Source organism: Vanessa cardui, chromosome 11 (genome assembly GCF_905220365.1).
Source record: "Vanessa cardui chromosome 11, ilVanCard2.1, whole genome shotgun sequence".
Classification (NCBI taxonomy): Eukaryota; Metazoa; Arthropoda; class Insecta; order Lepidoptera; family Nymphalidae; genus Vanessa; species Vanessa cardui.
In genome coordinates this window covers 11706065-11727865 of record NC_061133.1, presented here as the reverse complement: position 1 = coordinate 11727865, position 21801 = coordinate 11706065, and the positions used below count along the sequence as shown (strand labels likewise).

At 33.5% G+C, this 21801-nt stretch overlaps 1 protein-coding gene across 1 annotated transcript; it reads left to right on the top strand.

Annotated features, from left to right (window-relative positions):
- Positions 1 to 184: 184 nt before the first annotated feature.
- LOC124533843 (integrin alpha-8-like) lies at positions 185 to 21396 on the top strand. Its single transcript, XM_047109380.1, has 25 exons — positions 185 to 630; positions 1428 to 1569; positions 1957 to 2057; positions 3021 to 3088; positions 3411 to 3438; positions 4368 to 4472; positions 5160 to 5243; positions 5429 to 5503; positions 5984 to 6072; positions 6444 to 6665; positions 6778 to 6877; positions 8139 to 8312; positions 8940 to 9037; positions 9431 to 9512; positions 11296 to 11435; positions 12099 to 12313; positions 13387 to 13591; positions 14603 to 14766; positions 15728 to 15806; positions 16820 to 16906; positions 17733 to 17868; positions 19254 to 19332; positions 20000 to 20111; positions 20614 to 20685; positions 21173 to 21396. Exons 1-25 carry the CDS (start codon positions 624 to 626, stop codon positions 21233 to 21235), a joined length of 2727 nt encoding a protein of 908 aa, XP_046965336.1. The 5' UTR covers positions 185 to 623; the 3' UTR covers positions 21236 to 21396.
- The last annotated feature ends 405 nt before the right edge of the window (positions 21397 to 21801 follow it).

The window sequence follows — 21801 nt, the reverse complement described above, 5'->3', positions numbered from 1 at the left end:
TATTTGTTCGTGTTTAATGGTTCATAGATAATGCTCCGATTCGCAACTACGATCAAACTAGTAATCACACATATGTAGATACACTATAAGTGTGAGTGGACAAACACAAATGCATTCTCTTATCTCTACTTCCTGATTGCCATATTCTTACGGAACGCTATCTGATCCGACCAGAGAGATAGTAAGCGCAGACTCTACAAAGCATTTAATAGTAAACTAACAGATTTTGAATTAACAGCTTGTGACTGAATTTATTTACGGAAAAACCTATTAAAACACAAACACACACAAGCACACGCGTAGACATGCGAATATAAACACATAATAGGACTGTTGCTTTATTACTGATTTGGTAATATTTATACCGCCAGAAATTTAACCAATTAAAATAATTTTAAATATCGAAACGATTCCATATTTGAAATTGGAATTGGCGAATAAGTAACACTCAATGATAGCACACACAACTGTGAAGTAGCTTTACTGTTTATATTTATAATAATGACGTTTCAAAATTATTCATAATTAATGCTTAGGCGTGACCACACAAGTCACGTATGATAAATTTTTTTACATATAAAGTGTTAGTGGTAGTGTAAGTTTTATATATAAATTATTACATTATGAAACGTAAGTCTTATTTTTATATTATAATAGTTTTTATGTGTAATTTTTGAAGTACTTACTTAGTTCTTTTTTTGGGAATTGTTGAATCACATCTTCTAACTGAATTTAGGTCAAATGAGGGTCGTGGTCAGACTTGGTCACTGGACGTGGTTGTGGACAAAGAATCCTCACGAGAAAATAATTATCATACAATCATAAATCAAAATCAAAATATTATTTATTTTGAAATCATTCACAGTAATCATCAAGCAATAAGTCAAAGCTTTTTTTATCACTAATATAGTCATGTATTCAAGAAACTATCACCGTTTCTTTCAAAAATATTTATATTTGTTTAAATAGGTACATAATATTGTTAAGCATCTGTAAGTTCACCTACTTCCTGATTGACTGGAAAACATCCTGAAGAGAGTCTAGCTCCAATATTGTAAATTGACCGGACAGATCCTTTTAGAATTATGACAAAAACAAATAGAAATCTACTATTCTTATTGAAAAACCGATTGATTATACATGTATTTGAGACACCTATAGTTATCTCTGGATGTATCTTCAGACGAGACAGAGACAGAGATAGCACCATCCAGCTTTGCTTCAAACATGGTTCACCATTAAGTATTAACGTTTGGACGTGAAAGTTTAGGCATGATTATTTTGATAGATTCAAGCAGGCAATTGCCATCATGTAATTTTCTCTTCTATTTTTGGAAGACCGATTTGACGTGTACGATTATGTAGGAATCATGTTAATTATAAATTTCGTTTTTTAGTATTTGTTATGCTAAATAATTTGTTTTCAGTTTTACACTGCACAATAGTGTTATGGTGCATGTACATTTCCCCTATAACGCCTTTTTATCACGAGGTATCTACGGTAAAACCGAATGTTCTGTTATCAGAGGGTTCGTTTTTTGGGTACAGCATAGCTTCCTTAGATAACGAGTAAGTAGTTTCCACTTCCAACCAGGTATCCTACACATCCCAGATAAATATTTCATTTTTATGATCAACATTTTTGTTTATCAGGTTTTTACTAAATGACAAACAATGAAACATAACATTAATTTTGTTACAATAATTTGTTTGTTGTTTTTAATTGTACCTTTTATATAATCTGTATTTAATTATTACAGTGAAACACAAATATATTTTGACGTATTCTTATATATAGTTTCTAATGTTATTCTACTTCTAAAAAAAATTTAAAGTCAAAGATTTTAAACCTTTCAAAGATAAACATTGAGTGAGTTAGTTTGTCACAACAGTTTTAACATATTTATGATGAAACAGATAATGGATGAACAGATAATGGATTTACTTTTTTTCCAGAATAGTGATAAGTGCACCAAGAGCCGATAATATTGGGAAAATATTTAGTTATGATACGAGAACCGGTACTACGAGTTTACTATTATTGAATCTTAAAAGAGGTAAATGTTTTGAAAACAAATTCAGTAACATATTACTTAACGATCATGACCTCATTAACTTAAATATAGTGTTTCAAGCTATGTGCGAAATGCAAGTGTGACGTGTTTACATTTCTGAGATTAATATGCACTTGGTGGTAGGGCTTTGTGTAAGCCCGTCTGGGTAGGTACCACCCACTCATCAGTTATTCTACCGCCAAACAACAGTACTCAGTACTATTGTGATCCAGGTTGAAGGGTGAGTGAGCCAGTGTATCTACAGGCACAAGAGACATAACATCTTAGTTCCCAAGGTTGGCGGCACATTGACGATGTAAGGAATAGTTAATATTTCTTACAGCGTCATTGTCTATGGGTGCTGGTGACCACTTACCATCAGGTGGTCCATATGCTCGTCCGCCAACCTATACCATAAAAAAAATTAAAAAATAAACTTAAGTAGTCTTATCTCTATAAGATTTCTTATAAGAAAGGTCAGCCGTTCTGTTGCAATTGTTCAGCAAACATCCAACCTGATCTTATCTAAGTTTCGCATTTATAATATTACTAGCTGGTGCATAGGCACAGGGCGTAGAATCTCGGGGTCGCAAGAATAGACAGACTGTGCAGGACTATTGTTTTTTGGAAGCGCACGAGCGTATTTATGTTTAGTGTTTATCGTTAATGGGCAACGCATTTGCAGTAGTGAATCTGCGTTTAAGTTTTAGTGAGTGAGACAGTAAAATAGGCAAATGGTCTGCATAAATAGGACGCAGTTATAAAAGCTCGCACAGGGCAGTGCTGACTCCGCGGATTTACCTGAGCAAAACTATAAAACTTTCTAGTTACCTGATTGGTTAATAATGCACAAACATTATTTAATTTAAAGTTGCTTGTGTTTATGTATTTTATATGAACAAATTTTATATTAAACTTAACACGATTGTTTTGTATTTCATTACCATTATAAACTTCCCTTTACAGGATTAACGGAATTTAACCACGACTATTGGCTTGGAGCCACTGTTACAAAAGGGTCTTCATTTTTCGTGGTGAGTAATGATATTCTGATCTCAATATAGATTACTAGTAGTCGCTCGCGGCTTCGTTCACGTCTTAGGGTGTCGGTTGTCATGTGTTAGACAAAAAAGTAGCCTATGTGTTTTATTGAAGTTCAGGTTTCCTTCATACAAAATTTCATCAAATTCGGTTCAGCGGATTGGTTGTGGAAGAGCGTCAAACAGACAGAGTTACTTTTACATTTGTAATATTAATACAAATAACATAAGACAAGATCGTATGACTTAATATAACAACAGATGATGTACATAAAACAAAAACCTTTTTAATGAACACTGAGTTTTTTTATTTCAGACATGCGCGCCGAGGGTCGTAGAATACAGTAAGTTTCATAGAGTCATCACTATTGTGACTTTATGTCATAGACAATTTTTTATTTTTTATTTTGTGTCATCATCCTCCTGCCCTTTTCCCAATTTTATTTGGGGTCGGCGCAGCATGTCTTCTCCCTCCATACTTCTCTGTCAGACGTCATCTCACAAGTAACATTCTTTCTAACCATATCCTCTTTCACACAAATCAACCATCGTTTCCTTGGTCGTCCTCTACCTCTATATCCGTCCACATCCATGCTCAAGGCTTTTCTCACAATATGTTCCTCATTCCTCCGCATTACATGCCCATACCATGATAGCCGCCTTCCACATAACTTCTCGGCTATCGGTGTCACTTTCAAACTTCCTCTTATGTAGTCATTCCTTACTCTATCCATCCTTACACCACACATTCCTCTTAGCATTCTCATCTCCGCAACATGCAATTGTCTTTCAAATAAAAACAATTTAATCGTTTATTACTATTTCAGTAAACATCCTTGGCCAAGTCTGAATTTAGCCTGAAATAATTGGCATAATAGGTAAATTTACATATACAGCGAAAGCCTAAGAGCTTAGTATCTTTGAGTGCGCGCGCCTGGCAGAACTAACTAGCCAATTATAGCGCACACGAGCAAATGGCTTAATGGTATGTGGTCACCACGGCCTATAGACAATGGTGCTGTAAGAAATATTAACCATTCCTTACATCATCAATATTGCACCAACTTTGGGAACTAAGATGTTATTTCCCTTGTGCATAGTTACACTAGCTCACTTACTATTTACACCGAAACACAACAATACTAAATACTGCTATTTGGTGGGAGAATACTTGATGAGTTGGTGGTGCCTACCCATGCTTGCACAAAGCCCTACCACAAACTAAATAATGATAGATGTCTTAAAGTATTACACGTACGTATTTATTTTCCAGATATAAACCTTCCTACATACTCGTTCACATCAGGAACATGTTTTAGTTTCAGAAATAAAACAATTCTGAAATTGCCAGGAAAATTAGAAAACACGAATATCTTCAGTGAGTATAACAATAAGTGAAAAAGGTTCTATGAGCTTAGTGCAGTGACGATCTGTAATCTGTATTCTTATTATTTATGTATTGTAATCTAATAAAAACAGCTTAAGCGTAAAATTTTCCTTTACTTATAATGTATTCTTAGCATCGAGCAATGAAATCACGAGGTCACCTGTATGTATCGGATGTCATTGTGTCAAACTGGTGGAATAAGCTTAAAACCTTGTCCTTTGTGAGTTGGAAGGTTAGATCAAATATAGTAGGTCTTTGAGCTTCCCGTCGGGGGGATACGGGTTGGTTTTTAGTCAGTAGGAGTCTGTAGGAGTCTGACAGTCCCATTCGCTCTTCCCCAAGGGCGGAGGGTCTCCATGAGAATTATCCAACCGAAAAAAAAGGTCTATGAGCTTTGATATTATTACGCTTAAAGTAGTCAAAATAGCATTTAATAACTTGCTGGGTATAGCAGTTTGAATATATTTTTTATAGATTATCTTTTAAGATTTTTAATGTTGTTTTTTTAAATATGAATAAAATTTAACGCCAAAAGTTACAAGTAGAACCCATCTCTATTGGAAGCTGATTATTAAATCAATAATTATATCAAATTAATGTAAATGCCAGTGTTATCCAGGATTTCAAGGTTTGAATGTCCAAAATGTCACCAATATTTAAACGCTTCTCGTTCCTCAGATGGAAATTTTGATTCTTTTGGATGGAGCATCAACGTGGATCCAGCTAACAGGATTATGATAGGTGGTCCTATTTTAAATGGCGGTAAGTAGTAGTTATAAATTGTGATTATAAAATAATTTATTATATTTTTTCCAAAAATAAATATTTTTGCACCAATTTTTTTTACATAATATTATCTATGATCTGTTATGTTATTTGGACAAAGTTCATAACTTTTTCGAGAAGATTTTTCTAAAAGGAGTTTTCATATTTTATGTTTATTATAGGCTATGTAAGGGTTCATCAAACGAACTTCACTACTCCGTACATTTTGAGGAATACAACAACCACGTACAATTTTGGTATGTATTTTGATCCTATTCTCTCTTATAAGCGTGACAGAATACAGAACCTTATGAACGTAGGCCAGTCAAACGTGCTCTTAAATCAACGTTTAAATTAATTGGATGTTCCATTTTTACTGTCTATAAATTTGTTCAAATAATTCTAAAAAAAGTTGCAAATAAAAATAATCCCTGTGCAATGTGCATGCTTGGAAAAACAAGTATAACTTTATGTCAAAAACATACACGAAAATTGTCTTTATCGAAAATCGCAAAGCTTAAATTTGGATTTAAGTCCTTGTTCGTCTACAGCATCAATAATTAATTAGCATTTATGCGCACAAAACAATGTCTCATGTCCAAAATCTACTTATTGAATTTAAGCCATAACGACCATTCCCAACGTAATCAACTCTTAACCAAAACACCAAAGCTCTATTATTAGTAGATGCAATAAGACGAGCGTTAAATTTAAATGAAATAGAATTTTCATTTCAGGATACAACATCGCGAGTGGATATTTTCTATCAGATAAGGAAATTACCTACGCCGTTAGTACCACTTACGGATCGTATGGCGAAGGCCAGGTACCACAAAACTTCTTACATTAAAACAACTGACATTATACTCTCGCTACTTTTCTTTCTTACTAACTTGGTTACACTTTTGATGAAGCTTGTTGCACCACTAGTCCAAGGGCCAAGCGTTTCGACAGCAAATGGAACAAAAAAAGTAATTTGATATATAATACACGAATATTTAGTTTACTGTTTCGTTTTTTGCCCAGAGGATCGGAATTGCGATTCAACGGCGAAATGCTGCTAGCATTCTTGCCACCATTCCACGCGGTCAAGATTTATACAGTAACTAGTTTTAGTTCATATTTGTATATATTTAAGCATTTAATGTTAATAATTCTTATGTTAATAAATGATATATGTTTTTGACTTGGTTACAGGTATCTATATTTAGCACAGATTTCAATGAGAAATATAGAATTATCGGGCTAGTATCGGCTGGAGTTGGGTCTATGTATGGAGCTACGCTATGCTCTTTACGTTTGGAAGGCAGCCGTTCTTCTTTGCTGATAGGGGCTCCAACTTTTACAACAAACCCTCACGAGTACGACCAAGGCGCTATCTACCTATATGTGCCAATTTATTCTCCTAACGCCACTGAAGTAAGTGTGAATGGAATGATTGCTATTATTTTTTAAAAACTTTAATATTGATAATTCGACCTAGATTTTAAAATGTTTATATCTTGTGAGTTACACATATGTCTGATTTAAGACGCTGGTGCTGAAGAGAATAATAAATGGGACCTCGAGCGGTGGTTACTTCGGTTACTCTATTATCAATATTGGGGATTTAGATGGCGACAGCAAAGATGGTACGTAATTCTTATCATTTAAACGAGGGATATTTCATATATTCGCGTATAGTCTAATTTTCAACATTGTGTTAATATATGTATGTATATTCTCGATGGCAGTGGCTTTATGTAAGCCCGTCTGGGTAGGTACCACCCATTCATCAGTTATTGTACCGCCAAATAACAGTACTCAGTATTGTTGCGTTCCGGTTTGAAGGATGAGTGAGCCAGTGTAACTACAGGCATAACATCTTAGTCCATCCACCATCCCAAGGATGGTGGCATATTGACGATGTAAGGAATAGTTAATATTTCTTACAGCTTTATTGTCTATGGGTGAAGGTGACCACTTACCATCAAGTGGCCTACATGCTCGTCCGCCAACCTATATCATAAAAAATCTAGTTAATTAAAAATTCTTATGTCTAGAATATTTTTTAAAACTTCACTATACCCACTTTTGATGCTTAAGAAAATTGGACATAAATAATCTAAATTGACATAGAATATTTAAAAATATTAAACAATAATTCTACGACACAACGTTTGAAATCATACTTTTTCTAATTGTAAGCAACACAAATAGGTGAATCTATTATTCACATTCTGATCTAGTTAAACCTGTATTTTAGAAAACTCCACAAATAAGACATAGTTAAATTGTATGATTTTGAGACAAATATTGTTTTCAAATAATCGAAGCATTTAAACTAGACATTTTTAGTTACTCTATTGCCAAACATCGTATGTTTCCAGTTTTAGTCGGTGAGACTGTGAACTAACAAACGATAGGACCACACAAGGTTATTAACACCTAAGATCCCATTGGTCACGACGCTTTGACAGTGCAAGGAATTGTTCATTCACACAATGCAAATATCTATTATTATTAATGGCGACATCAGACCATGTACCGTCTAGCATAGCATATATACCCATAGGGCAGCTTCTTGCTAATTTAACTGAGAATAAAGACTTAGATAACAAATACTATATCTGTAAGTTCGTTTATTTGAACGTTGAATTAATTACAATCTATATTAATATTTAAATATGAAAGTAACTCACTCTGTCTGTCTGTCTGTCTGTCCCTCTTCCACGCCCAAACCGCTGAACCGAATTTGATGAAATTTGGTATGAAGAAAAGTTGAACTCCGAGGAAGGACTTTTCTTTAATTTTATTTTTTACGAGCGAAGCAGCGAAGACTAGTAGAAAACAATAAAAGAGTAATACTTATCAAAGTATCGAATTCTGATTAATTTTTGATGAATGTTCTAGAGGTTGCAATTGGAGCGCCTTATGAAGATGAAGGAAAGGGAGCGGTGTACATTTACTCAGGTCATGGTCTTATTTCTGGCAAACCTTGGCTGCAGAAAATATATCGAAAGGAGAGCCGATCCTTTGGATTCAGTCTTGCGTCATTAGCTGAATCATATGAAGACGTATGTAATGGTAAGATTTTTTTTTGGGTTATCATGGTAGTGTACTTAAAAAGGAATAAGTTGTCATTTAAAATTATAGTAATACTATGTACGGTATGAAATTCGCAATTTAACAAAATAAAATAAAATAGACGTAATAAAAACATTATTATATGTATATTAAAAATACTAATATCCTCTTGATGTTGGCCTCAAGGTTTAAACTCGAAAATTAATCGCCTAGATAGTTGACCTATCATAAGCACAAGTTAATTGGGAGCGCAAAAACAGATGCACTTTAGTCTCTCACTTTCGTAGCCTGAGAGAGATCACACTCTGAACCAATGGCTTTACGTTTGTTGTGAAGCAAAAGAGAGCAACGCTACCAAAGTTGTGATTTCTTTAACAAGATATTTCATAACGTTTAAATTACCCGATACGATAAAAGCACGGGGCGCCGGTATGTCTTCCCTATAGCATTATAGCTATAACACCAATCTACAAAGAAAATCTAGAATACCTGAAGTTTTCTTGAATTTATGTCACCAATTCATTTCTATATGATTCTATGATTTATCTGAATCTGAAAATACTATATATTAGTATTTTTTTATTTTTATATTTACATACACAAAAATCACGATAACATTTATTTCAGGGCTAGCGATCAGCGCGCCTCTCGACAACAAAGTATTTCTATACAAATGCACGGCTTATATAACTGTAAACTTACGCACAAAGTTTCCAAATTTACAGGTAGGATATTTTCCACTTTTTATTCCTAAATGAAGTCATACAATTAATAATTAAGTAAAATTTTACTAATACAGTAGAAGACCAGTTAAAACCAGTTATAAATTATTAAATAGGCTGGTCTGCTGCTGCCGCTGGCTGCTAAGTGGTCTCGGCAACCCATAGACATTGGAGCCATAAGTAATATTAACCATTACTTTAAACAATAAACACCACGTTAGAAACTAAGATATGTCCCTTTTATGTACAATAGTTACTTACTTACAATACAAGCTATTACTATTTGGCGAATTATCTACATACCTAGCACCGAATACATAAGTAGGTAGGTAATTCGTATATATAACATATTTACTCTTAAATGGTGATAGCTGATGTGTATATTATATATTTCAGAAAAGAGAGAATCAACGTTATTTTGAATTCGAAGCGTGTATAGACTTCATCTATCCTACTAAACCCGAAGTAATTGACTCAGGTATGTAAATTGTTACATTTTATATATGTGAATATTAATTTAATTTAGAGAAACACAATAAAACACAAACTGTGGAACTCTTGGCCCTTGGAGTAGTGGTGCAATAGGCTTCATTAAAAGTATAACACCTCGCCTCATTGCCTCCACTGGTGACACGAGGGCTGGTTCGTTTGTTGCCCAGAGGATCGGAATTGCGATTCAACGGGGAAATGCTGCTAACATTCTTGCCACCATTCCACGCCGTCAATTATATTTATTCAGTAACTATATTTAATTAATATTTGTATATATTTAAGGAATGAATGGTATTTATTCTTGTGTTAGTAAATATATATTTAGAGAAATGACTGTAAAGCACTTAGTTAAAATCAGTTTTATTAATCGTATTCAATATGAAAAATATGGATAATTTATTTTATTTACTAATGTATGTAAATAATTACATACCAATGCGTCACCAACCCTTAACCCTTAGTTACTAGCTCATTCATCCTTCAAACCAGAACTCTCTAATACTATAATAGCTGTTGTATGGCTGTTGGTGATGAACTATATTTACAAAGTAGTAAAGGCCGTTTTTGTAGAAACTAAATTCTGAATCAGTGGTTATATCTGTACTTTAAATTGATTCTTGCGTAATGATGATTCAAAATTGTTACAAAGGGTTTGTTATTAGCATACATTGATTTCGTATTGACGTATCATTATTATCTCTATAGTCCGATCCGCAAACAATTTCAAATCTCGAAATTGCATGTAACATATAATTTGTGAATTATTTAACTATTTGAGTTCAGTGAACTCTGCGTTGACTATGTAGAGTTCACTGACCCCAAATTAGGATAGAACTTATAATTACGTTGTGCAGACGGTAGCGCCATTTTACATTCAAAACACGTTCCTGAAACTCGATGCTGCCGTTACTCGAGTGTCACTATTTGTGACTATATTTTTACTAATTAATACGAATTTTTGAAATGTAGATTTTGTTATATATAAATAAATACATAGAAAGAAATATAAAATTAATTAATCCAAAATAAAAAAATGTATCATAAAGTCATATTCAATTAAATAGGGTTATTTAAAATATTTTATATGTTCTATACATTATGTAACTATCATCAGTCAGTATCAAGTTGGTAATATATATAAATGTATCTGATTTTCTAAAAAATGGTGGATGATACGCCAAAAATATTTGTGGTCAACTAAGCACTGACTTTTGTAGTATGCTTGGTGGTAGGACTTTGTGCAAGCCCGCCTGGGTAGGTATTGATATGTTCCGGTTTGAAGGGTGAGTGAGTCAGTGTAACTACAGGCACAAGGGACATAGCATCTTAGTTCCCAAGGTTGGTGGCGCATTGATGATGTAAGGAATAGTTAATATTTCTTAAAGCGTCATTGTCTATGGGTGATGGTGACCACTTACTATCAGGTGGCCCATATTTGCTCGTCCGCCAACCTATTCCATAAAAAACAAAAAAAAAAAACAGATTAAGGCATGCAAATTCGCGCAGCGTTTGGTATCGGCTGTAAACATTTTAAGTTTCTATACCTACATTATATTTCTAATATTGTGTTGATATCTTACGTTCAACGTCATAGGGTTCCCTATTGGAATTGTATTATTTAAGAAAATAGTTAGACTGTCCATACCTAAGTTGAAATTATACAAATTGTCATAATTATGCAGTGTTTATCATACATATGTACATACATAAAATACAAAGTACATTCATGGCAATAACACAAGAAATGAAAAGATATTTTTAAATTACAGAAATCGAATTCAAAATTAAAATAACCCATACATTTGCAAAACTGGATAGTGCTGAAGCTGATGGATCAATCACACATCATATATCTCTTCAAAAACGCCGGAATAGCCTTTGCGATAAACTCAAAGTATTGACACCGGAAGTACGTACAAAATTTGTGTGTGTTTTTACATTTATTTACTCATTAGTACTTATACATTTATTTATTAGTTCTAGTTCTACATCCACGTTATTTTATTTCAAACTCAAACTACTTTATTCAATATAGAAGTATTACACTTTCTTATTCATAAGGCCTTGAGCATGGATGTCGATGGATATAGAGGTAGAGGACGACCAAGGTAACGATGGATGGATTGTGTGAAAGACGATATGGTTAGAAATAATGTTACTTGTGAGATGATTTCTGACAGAGAAGTATGGAAGGAGGAGACATGCTGCGCCGACCCCAAATAAAATTGGGATAAGAGCAGGAGGATGATGATGATGATACACTTTCTTATTCATATATTATATCTTATCTTATTTATTATGGCAACACCCAACTCGTACTTTATCAGCTATCCTAACCTAAGTTGGTTGCCTGGAAGAGATCGCTATGCAGCGATGAGGTCGCCAAAATTTTACGCCTCTTTTATAAAGGCATGTTGTTTTTATTTATTTCTCTGTGTGGTACAATAAAGTATAAAGGAAAGTAAAGTAAAAATAATGTAAATAATAGAAGAAAACCTATCGTTAGAATTGTTAGAGGACCTCTAACAATTCTATTGTATTCACAAATAATTCACTTGACAAATGTCCACAGGAAGGCGATTACGGAGAAATGATAAAATATAACATAACAGCAGATTTGAGTCAATCGGTGCTGAAAAAGACCAAGGAAAAGTTTAATAGAGCACGGGTGCTTCTGAGTGACAGGAGCGTGCGGTCTTTGGAAGGTCAGCTCTGGGCAGCGAACTGCAATCGGACGTACGGTCGCTGCGTGCCACATCTTACCCTTAAATCGGAGACGACCATATCGTAAGTTTTACCGAAGCTATATTAATATTGTAAATTTGAAAGTAACTCTATCTGTCTGTCGGTCTTTCACGGCCAAACCACTGAACTGGATTTGATGAGTCGAGATGGCCCAGTGGTTAGAACGCGTGCATCTTAACCGATGATTGCGGGTTCAAACCCAGTCAAGCACCGCTGATTCATGTGCTTAATTTGTCTTTATAATTCATCTCGTGCTCAGCGGCGAAGGAAAACATCGTGAGGAAATCTGCATGTGACAAATTTCATAGACATTCTGCCACGTGTGTATTCCACCAACCCGCATTGGAACAGCGTGGTGGAATATGTTCCAAACTTTCTCCTCAAAGGGAGAGGAGGCCTTTAGCACAGCAGTGAGAATTTACAGCTGTTGTTGTTGTTGAATTTGATGATGGTATGAAGCAAACTTGAACTAAAAAAATGGACAAAAGCTAATTTTTGCTAAACCTATGACAACCAACAACGTAAAACGAACAAAACCGCAGGCGACTACAAGTCTGTTATAAAATTATCGCTTACTATCGAGTCAATACGTATACTTACTGCTTTCAAGAAAAATATTAGTAAGGCTTTTGATAACTAACATTGACTAAGACTATCCCTTGATATAATTCCTTCATTACCATTATTTGCTATCCCGCTTTCACTCGCTCATGGTTTTGTTTCTATGAAGGAGTAGTTACACTGACTCACTCTTCCTTAAAATCAAAACACAACAATACAAAGTATAGCTACTTAGAGGTATATTATACGATTGTGTTTCTCGTTTGCTCGTATACTGCATGAAGCTGCATGAAGCTTTCCATCATTATAGGAGATGTTGTGACGCATACATATTTGACAGATAAATTGTTAAAAAATCTACTACTATTCTTTTCCATATTAGCGGGACAAAGGTTCTCCACACTGCATATAGTAATATGATTAATGCAACATAAAGATTTTGCATAGAACATCACAAAGAATTATTACTTTTCAATCAATTTTTAATCAGACTTGTTCTTAATACGTCATGGTATTTCATAACTTAATGTAACTTTGTCTCAATTCTTCAACAGCGACCAGTACTTAGTCGGCTCTTCAAAAGAGGAAAGCTTTTCGCTAATTATTTCGAACTCTGGTGAGACTGCCTACAATCCGTGCGTGATTGTGTCCGTGTTAGGCGCCCACGTGCTCAGCCACCCGCCCGCCTGCACGCGAGGTAATGTCTCCTCGCAAGTGATCTGTAAGCCAAGTCAGGTGTTACCCAGTGGATATAAATGGGTAAGTTTGTTGATTAGTATTTTATAATATTATTGAGCTTATCGAATAGCAATACTTCATTAGTATTAGGTATAAGCAATGAAAGTTACGTATTTTTTTTATTATTGTTATTTATTAATTTGTACCTCACAGTCAAGGCGTATCTATTGTGAATTTTAAATGTTTTTGAACATTTTGATATACTTCATACTTATATTTATATTATTATTAATATATATATATATATATATATTAATAATATTAATATATATATATATATATATATATATATATATATATATATATTAATAATATAAATGTGGAAGTAACTCAGTATGCCTGTCCCTCTTTCACGACCAAACGGATGAAACGAATTTGATGAAATTTGGTATGAACGCCAAGAAAAGCCATATGCTACTTTTTTGCCAAACATATGACAACCAACAACCTAAATAGCGATTAAAACAATTTTGCTCTTATATCAAAATTTATGATATTTAGATAGTGTAGACCCAGCTTCAGATAAATGTAGTGTTATAAGTAAAAAAAAATGTTTTAAATTTAATATTTGTAAAAAATAAATATTGTAAACCATATTAAATATTGTTAATTATTTGATGTTCCTGTTTATGTAATATTAAGATCGTTGCACTAATTAGTCAACGATCTTAATATTATACGCCATCTGACTTACATACTACTTATAACACTACATAAACATCAAATAATTAACAATATTTAATTTAGTTTACAATATTTATTTTTTATTGTTTTCTTTACAATCATCCATTATCTTCCGTATTTAAACCCAGATGAACTATTCCCATGTCAAATTCAATAATATTCTATTTATTCTTTTTTTTTATAAAAATATCAAACCAAAAAGTATTCATTACATTTATATAATTCTGTTACTGAATATAACTCAACAGCTAGAAGTTATACCATCTTTAATGATTATTTATAAATATTATATTTAAAATACTTTATAGGCTTACAATAGTGTTAACGTAAAACGTTTTGCTATTTTAGTCCACTGGTAAAATCGAGATCGACACATCGTTTGCAACGAATCAATTAGACGAATTGACGATCCAGTCGGACCTCTACGACAATTGCAAAAACAGAACAGATAAGAAAACGGTACAACAACAGTTCGGTTTAATATATGACTTCAGTAAAATTAACATACAGGGGTGAGTCATAATATCCAAGTGAATTAAACAAATAAGAATAAAAAATGTAATTAAACCATAACATATAACTAACTAACAGCGCCATTGTCTATGGACGGTGGTGACGGTGGTGGCCATATGCTCGTTTGCCAAGCAATAGCATAAAAAAAATTTAGAAGCATTATCGAACATATGCAGGTTTCCTGACGATGACATTACTGAGCGCGAGATAAATTAACACACATTTAAGCACATAAAAATAATGTATTGGTTTGAAATGAATGCCCAACTTTCGGTTTAATAATTAAGTATCAATCAGTCTTCAAATTGACTGATCTAAATAGTGACTTATATCTGCTGTCAATAGTGTCCTGTCAATCAGATGATTGTAAAATAACGTGACATGACGACCTCCGTGGTCGAGTGGTGTGTGCACCGGTTTTCATGGGTACGCCACTCCGAGGTCCTGGTTTCAATTCCCGGCTGAGTCGATGTAGGTTATCATTAGTTTTCTATGTTGTCTTGGGTCTGGGTGTTTGTGGTACCGTCGTTACTTCTGATTTTCCATAACACAAGTGCTTTAGCTACTTACATTGGGTTCCGAGTAATGTACCTATGTGATGTTGTCTTATATTTATTTATTATTTATTTATTTATAATATGTGTATTATTTATGCGTGACTGCCTCATGGGTATAGTGACTAGGGCAAAACAATAAATGTTTTCGGGTTTTTCTGACGAAAAAATTTATCAGGAATCCGGAAGTCAGGAAGTAGAAAGTTTTGCGCTTATATTTTTTCTATTTGTGACGAATCTTCCTTCTGTTTTCCTTCCAATCGGTTTATGAGAGTGTCCTTGTGATGAGTTGGCTAGTTTCCCTTGAGATGGAACCGTTGCCGAAATCGGTAAGGTTGCCAACAACCAAATTTATTTTTGACGTATTCATTTCGAAAAGATTTAATTTTTATATAATTTTTTGCAGTCTTTCTAATCCGAGTAAATTCTTGAATATTACAACCGTTGATGTTACACTTGGGAAGCAGTTTCACCACTTATACTCGGTAAGTTTAATGGCAATTAGAGATTTACCTCAAAGACAACTTCACGTTTTAGTAATTATACGGTAAGTAATAATTCAAATACTCCGGAACACGATTATGTAATTTTAAGCAGTAATGAAGCGGAAAATACACTCATAATCAAAATATCATGTCACAGTAAGGTTTCCAACGTTTATACAGTCAGATAAGAAATACGTCCAGAAAAATAACACTTCTAAAATATGTTTCAACAACAACAATAAAAGCCTGTAAATTTCCCACCGCTGGGCTAAGCTTAAGGTAAGGCATGCTCTCCCTTTGAGAAGCTTTGGAATATATTCCACCGCGCTGTTCGAATGCGGGTTAGTAGAATACACATGTGGCAGAATTTGAAATTAGACACATGCAGGTTTCCTCACGATTTCCTCATTATAAACACAATATAGGTTTCTATACAATTTTTAGATTGAAGAACATAAAAAGAAAACGTCCTATATTTTTCCGCCTAGGAATGCTGAAATTCGCAGCTTTGCTCTACTATATTACATGTAAATCTTCCTCTTGAATCACTCTATTTATTCACGTAAACTGCCTTAAAATTTGTTTCGTCAGTAAAAAGATCTAAATGACTTTCTTACATAAAGTTCATTTCCCATTGCTGAGCTAAGGCCTCCTCTTCCATTAAGGAGAGGATTTGGAACATATTATCCAATGCGGGTTGGTGGAATGCACGTGTGGCAGAATTTCAATGAAATTAGACACATGCAGGTTTCCCCACGATGTTTTCCTTCACCGCTGATCACGAGATGAATTATAAACTTAAATTAAGCACATATATACAGTGGTGCTTGCCTGGGTTTGAACCCGCAATCATCGGTTAAGATGCACGCGCTCTAACCACTGGGCTATCTCAGCTCATTTTTCTCTTTCTTCCCTACAATATCTTACTGTCCCAATTTTTTTTTTAACAATAACTAGAAAAAAAGCAAGCATGCCAAATATATGTATTTAATCCAATACATTTATAATTTCAGATAAGAAATGATGCTCCAACAGATTATTTGAACGCAAAATTTAAAATCTTGCTAGAAAAAAGAAAATACCTAAGTTACTCAGTAGAGGTAAGTTAAGAACTGACAAATCAATGTAACAATGTAATAAAATTTGTTAAATTGTTACACGATTATTTAATTGTTTGATGGCGAAGAAATGTAGGAAAATCAAAAGAGGGGGTATGAGTAGTCCGTTAGTGTTCACTCTTATAGACATTTGAGCTGTTAGAAATATTAAACATCCCTTACAACAACAAAACGCAACCAATCTTGTGAACTAAATTGTTATGTCCCTTGTCGTTACATTGGCTTACTCACACTTCAAAGCAGAATACAATTATACAATGAAAACAACAATGAACAATACAATATGTATTGTAAAATTTGTGGTGCGTTGGTGCCGACTGATGTTCAGCCATCAAGATATTGATATTTTTTGTCACTGCCATGTGTAATGTTTATTATACTTCTAATGCTGCATCAATAAATTTGGTTTCAATTCAATTGTCTTATAATAAATACTAGCTGCGCCCGCGATCTTGTAAAAAAATATTGTAGCCTAAGTTGCTCACTGTTATGCCAGTGAAAGCCCCTTCAAAATCGGTCCAGCCGTTCCAGAGATTAGCCGAAACAAACAGACAGACAGACAGACCGATAAAAATTGTAAAAAAAAAATATTTTGGTATATGTACCGTGTATAGATATAGTATGACATATGCATTGAATGAAAAGGGCTATTTTAATATTACAAACAGACACTCCAATTTTATTTTTTGAATAGACTAGCTGAATAATTCCGCAGTCTTTATATAATTTCTAAATAGATATGAGTGAATAATTTGCCTCGATGTACAATCAATAACAATTCTCATAATAAAAATACTTATTTCGTAAGGTTGCCTGCAAATGCTACATCATAAAAAAGAATGAAACGGACAGCACGATCGAATACACGTATAAAGTCGAAGAGCTGAGCAGAAGAAACGAAACAAATGTGTATCTGTGTATTAATATCGTGCCAGACACTCTCGGTTCGTATATTAGCGATAATCTGTAATAGTCAAAAAATCTAAATCAAATCAAAATCAAAATAAACTTTATTCAAGTAGGATTTTACAAGCACTTTTGAATTGTCATTTTACAATTAAGTGAAGCTACCACCGGTTCGGAAAGTATGTAGATTCTACCGAGAAGAACCGGTAACAAACTCAGTAGTTACTCTTTTTTTAGTGTAATCTAATATAAGAAAAGAATGAAGTGAGCTGAAGAAATTTTTGTTGGAACGCACTTGTGACTGGTTGGATTTAGTACGAGTGAATCTCCTGCCAATCTACGCAAGTCATTTATGTATAATTTGTTTTAATATTTCATCTCGCTCTTGGTGTGGATGGGTAATATCACAATTAAAGTATGAAAAGATGTATACCACCATGTCATCATTTATAACCAGGACTGATAGTGTGATGAACAATGCTCCGATCCTCGGTTTCTCTAGTAAAGTCCCGCAAATATTTTTCAGTTTGTGGTTTCATAAATTCAAATCATTTGTAAAAAATACATTGGTAAAGAAGGCATATTATCAAAGCGTAGAGCTATTGTCTTCCATACAGGAGGCATTCATATACAATTGTATTTAACTAACGTGTCTTTGTATTTTTAATTGTTTAGAAAAACTAACTACTAACTTTATCGCCTCGGAATCTTCATTCCGAACAGATGGTACACTTAATATATATATAGTTTGTTAAGTGACAATTCAAATGTGCTTGTATAAGCGGACTTGAATAAAGTATATATAATTATAATTGGATTTTGATCCATGATAAAAACACAAATACCTTGTCACTTGTACCTAAAAACTTGTGTTACGGAACGCCTTATAGATATCGTAACTTTATATAATACTTAATTTATAGTTACATTATTCATATCGTCTATTATGTATTTCATTGTATCTTATATGACGCAGGTGTTAATATGATTTACAATACGAATACCAGATTAACATCTAATAAATTCTGGATATTTTATTACCCGCGTAAATTGCTAAAAATGTTATGAATTTATTTGTTTTCGTGATATTAAAATATGCCTTATTTTGAATTGAAATATATATGTTTACAAAACACAGCGTAAACACGAACTAAATATGATATCAATGCAGTATAAATTAAAGTCCAAAAATGCTTACGTCGTAATGCAAAGCTAACCTTGTAAATAAAAATGTATATTGATCAATATATTTGGGTTCATGTACCGATCACCAAAAAATTCATGAATAAAAGTTTTCTTAACATCACCAACTGCTATACTCCTGATCTGCAAATATGTAAGTCTGCCAGACTGTGCTTTTTCTAGAGAAACTAACACGTAAATAAATAACTTAAATTATATTATTTGTATCAATCTATTACAGGTGATTTAATACCAGGCGGAAATGTAACAATACCGTCAAAACTAACTTTATATTTGAAAGAAGATGTACAAGAATTAAGGTAACTCGCCTGTTAATTTTGCAGAGCTCAAATCATTACCTCATTGGCGGATTTACAAATCTGCCGCTAGTAGGCTATTAAATTTTTGTCGACCCTACGTTTTTTTGCAACATTTATGATTTGTTTTCTATCGTCCTCATTACATCGGTTTTTTCCCGTTATTAGTATAATTATAAACTAAGTAATGTTTCTGTCAGTTACTATTATAAATTATTTTTCCAACCCGCTATGTAGTGACGAGTATACGGATTGCAGACGTAATGTAACGTAGACGTAATGTAGACGTAATGATAATAACAAAATTGGACTAAATTTGCCGCCCCTCTAAATCTGCCGCCCTAGGCTCCAGCCTACTTAGCCTATTGGTAAATCCGCCACAGCATTACCTCTCGGGTAAAATTCAAAGATTTTAGCCAAATATACCGAATAAGTCACCACTGAATTTTTAAATGCTAATTTTGAGTTTATAATTCGTAATTGTAAGCAAAGAAAAATACTACTAGGAAAAAAGTCTGTTGATCCAACAACCCGAAACGTAGCTGTGTGAGGGAAATCCATACCTTCTAATTTAGAAAATGATACCTTTTAATCATCTTATGTCATCAAATTATAAAATTAAACTCCTTTCAATATTATTTGGTTTTTAAAATATCAATACTTCTTTCAGTGTCTCGACGACTTTGATTCTCAAGTCAACCAACGTTGCCGCGTGGATAATAATAGTCGCAATTCTCATGGGTCTACTTATTCTGCTCTTAATGGCGTTCATATTACGTGAGGTAAGTCAATTTAGAATATGTATTATTTTACGATAGGGTCATGAGGATCCAAAGATCTGGGTGCTGCTGCGTGTCTGTTTAAGTTCTTTGAGGTAAGCTTTGTGCTTGCGTGTGGGCAGCAATACTGGCTATTGTTGTGTTCCGGCACCGTGGTCCCAAGACTGGCGGCGACTTAAAAAGTATTATCTATAAAATACGCAATGATTTTTTCCCGGGAAATTTTGATTGTTGCCTAGTGTAATTAAACTTATCTATATATTTATCTATTAAAAATAAAAAGCAGTTTTAGACTGGAGATCGCGCCTTAGTGAGCTCAGTAGCATGGTTTAGCGATGATGTAGATACGGAAGGTGGTTCCTACAATGTCGCGCCTTGGTGGAGATCTTTGTCCAGTAATGAACTGGTACCGGCTGATTCTGATGATGATAAACAGCATATAATTTAAAGTTTTCAAACTAACATATATTTATATAAGTGTAACGATATTCGAATAATGTTTCAGTTCGGCTGCTTCCAAAGGAAGAATAAGAAAAAATTAAACAGCTTAAAAGAATTTGTCCGGACCCAGAGTATGGTAAGTTCTCACAAGACAATAAATTTAATTCAATATTATACGGAAAAGTTACCAACGTATGCGTATAAAACCTACCGAGGTATTCGTATTTATTTTAAAACAACAACGAGCGCTTTCTAGTTCTGAAATATTTTTTATCTGTTGATGGCTGTGATTAAAAATGGAATGGATGGGATGGTTCTAACCTCTCTATTATATAATAATAACAAAAAGGACTTTTTAATTTTCACAAAGAATTTTGTAAGAAAATTGTATGAATATTTTTTTTAAACGAGACCCCCATCTTATAAAAACAATGCAAAACAAACCCTGACAACTATAAATTTTGGTACACTGGCTCACTCACACTTCAAACAGAAGCAAAGCAATATGTACAAGTATTATTAATTAGCGACATAAGTGATGAGAAGGTGGAATCTACCCAGTTTACATACAGCCAAACATAGAATTGTACTTTTTAATAATTCATATTTTGTTTGTATTTTAGCGTCAAAACTCTAGAGGACATAATAGGCTGCATGGAGACCAGGATACTGATTGCCTTACATAATCTATGGTTGGAGTGAAGAAAAATTTGGAATTTATTGAGAATGTTTTGTAATTTTAATTATCATTATAAGAAAAAAATGTAAAAACAATATAATCTTAAATAGTTACATTTAAATATATTAATAATATGTAATACTAAAAATATACGTTTTTTTTCACGTTTATTTATTTATATTCAACCTCTATAATCTATACTTAATGACGGCACTACACTTGGTGTACCGTGTCTCTGCATTAATTGACTATTGCGTATAGAGCTGGATTTGATGATAGATTGACACACAAAGAATAAAATGCTCTTTGTTTGTATTTGGGGACTTACAGACAGGTCAATCGTCATAATTTCTTCTAGATCCTCTAGGCACTCTGGAATAATATGAAAATCCCAGTAAAAACAGGCCGTTGTGGAAATTACTTCCTGCATATAAAATTACATCTTTCTAACATTGGTATAGACATGAGTCGAGATTGCCCAGTGGTTAGAACGCGTGCATCTTAACCGATGATTACGGGTTCAAACCCAGGCAAGCACCGCTGATTTATGTGCTTAATTTGTCTTTATAAAAA

Coding starts and splice junctions, on each gene's coding strand:
- LOC124533843 (XM_047109380.1), top strand. Junction 8,313..8,939: donor ATATGAAGACGTATGTAATG/GTAAGATTTTTT, acceptor CATTTATTTCAG/GGCTAGCGATCAGCGCGCCT. Junction 20,112..20,613: donor TGGCGTTCATATTACGTGAG/GTAAGTCAATTT, acceptor ATAATGTTTCAG/TTCGGCTGCTTCCAAAGGAA.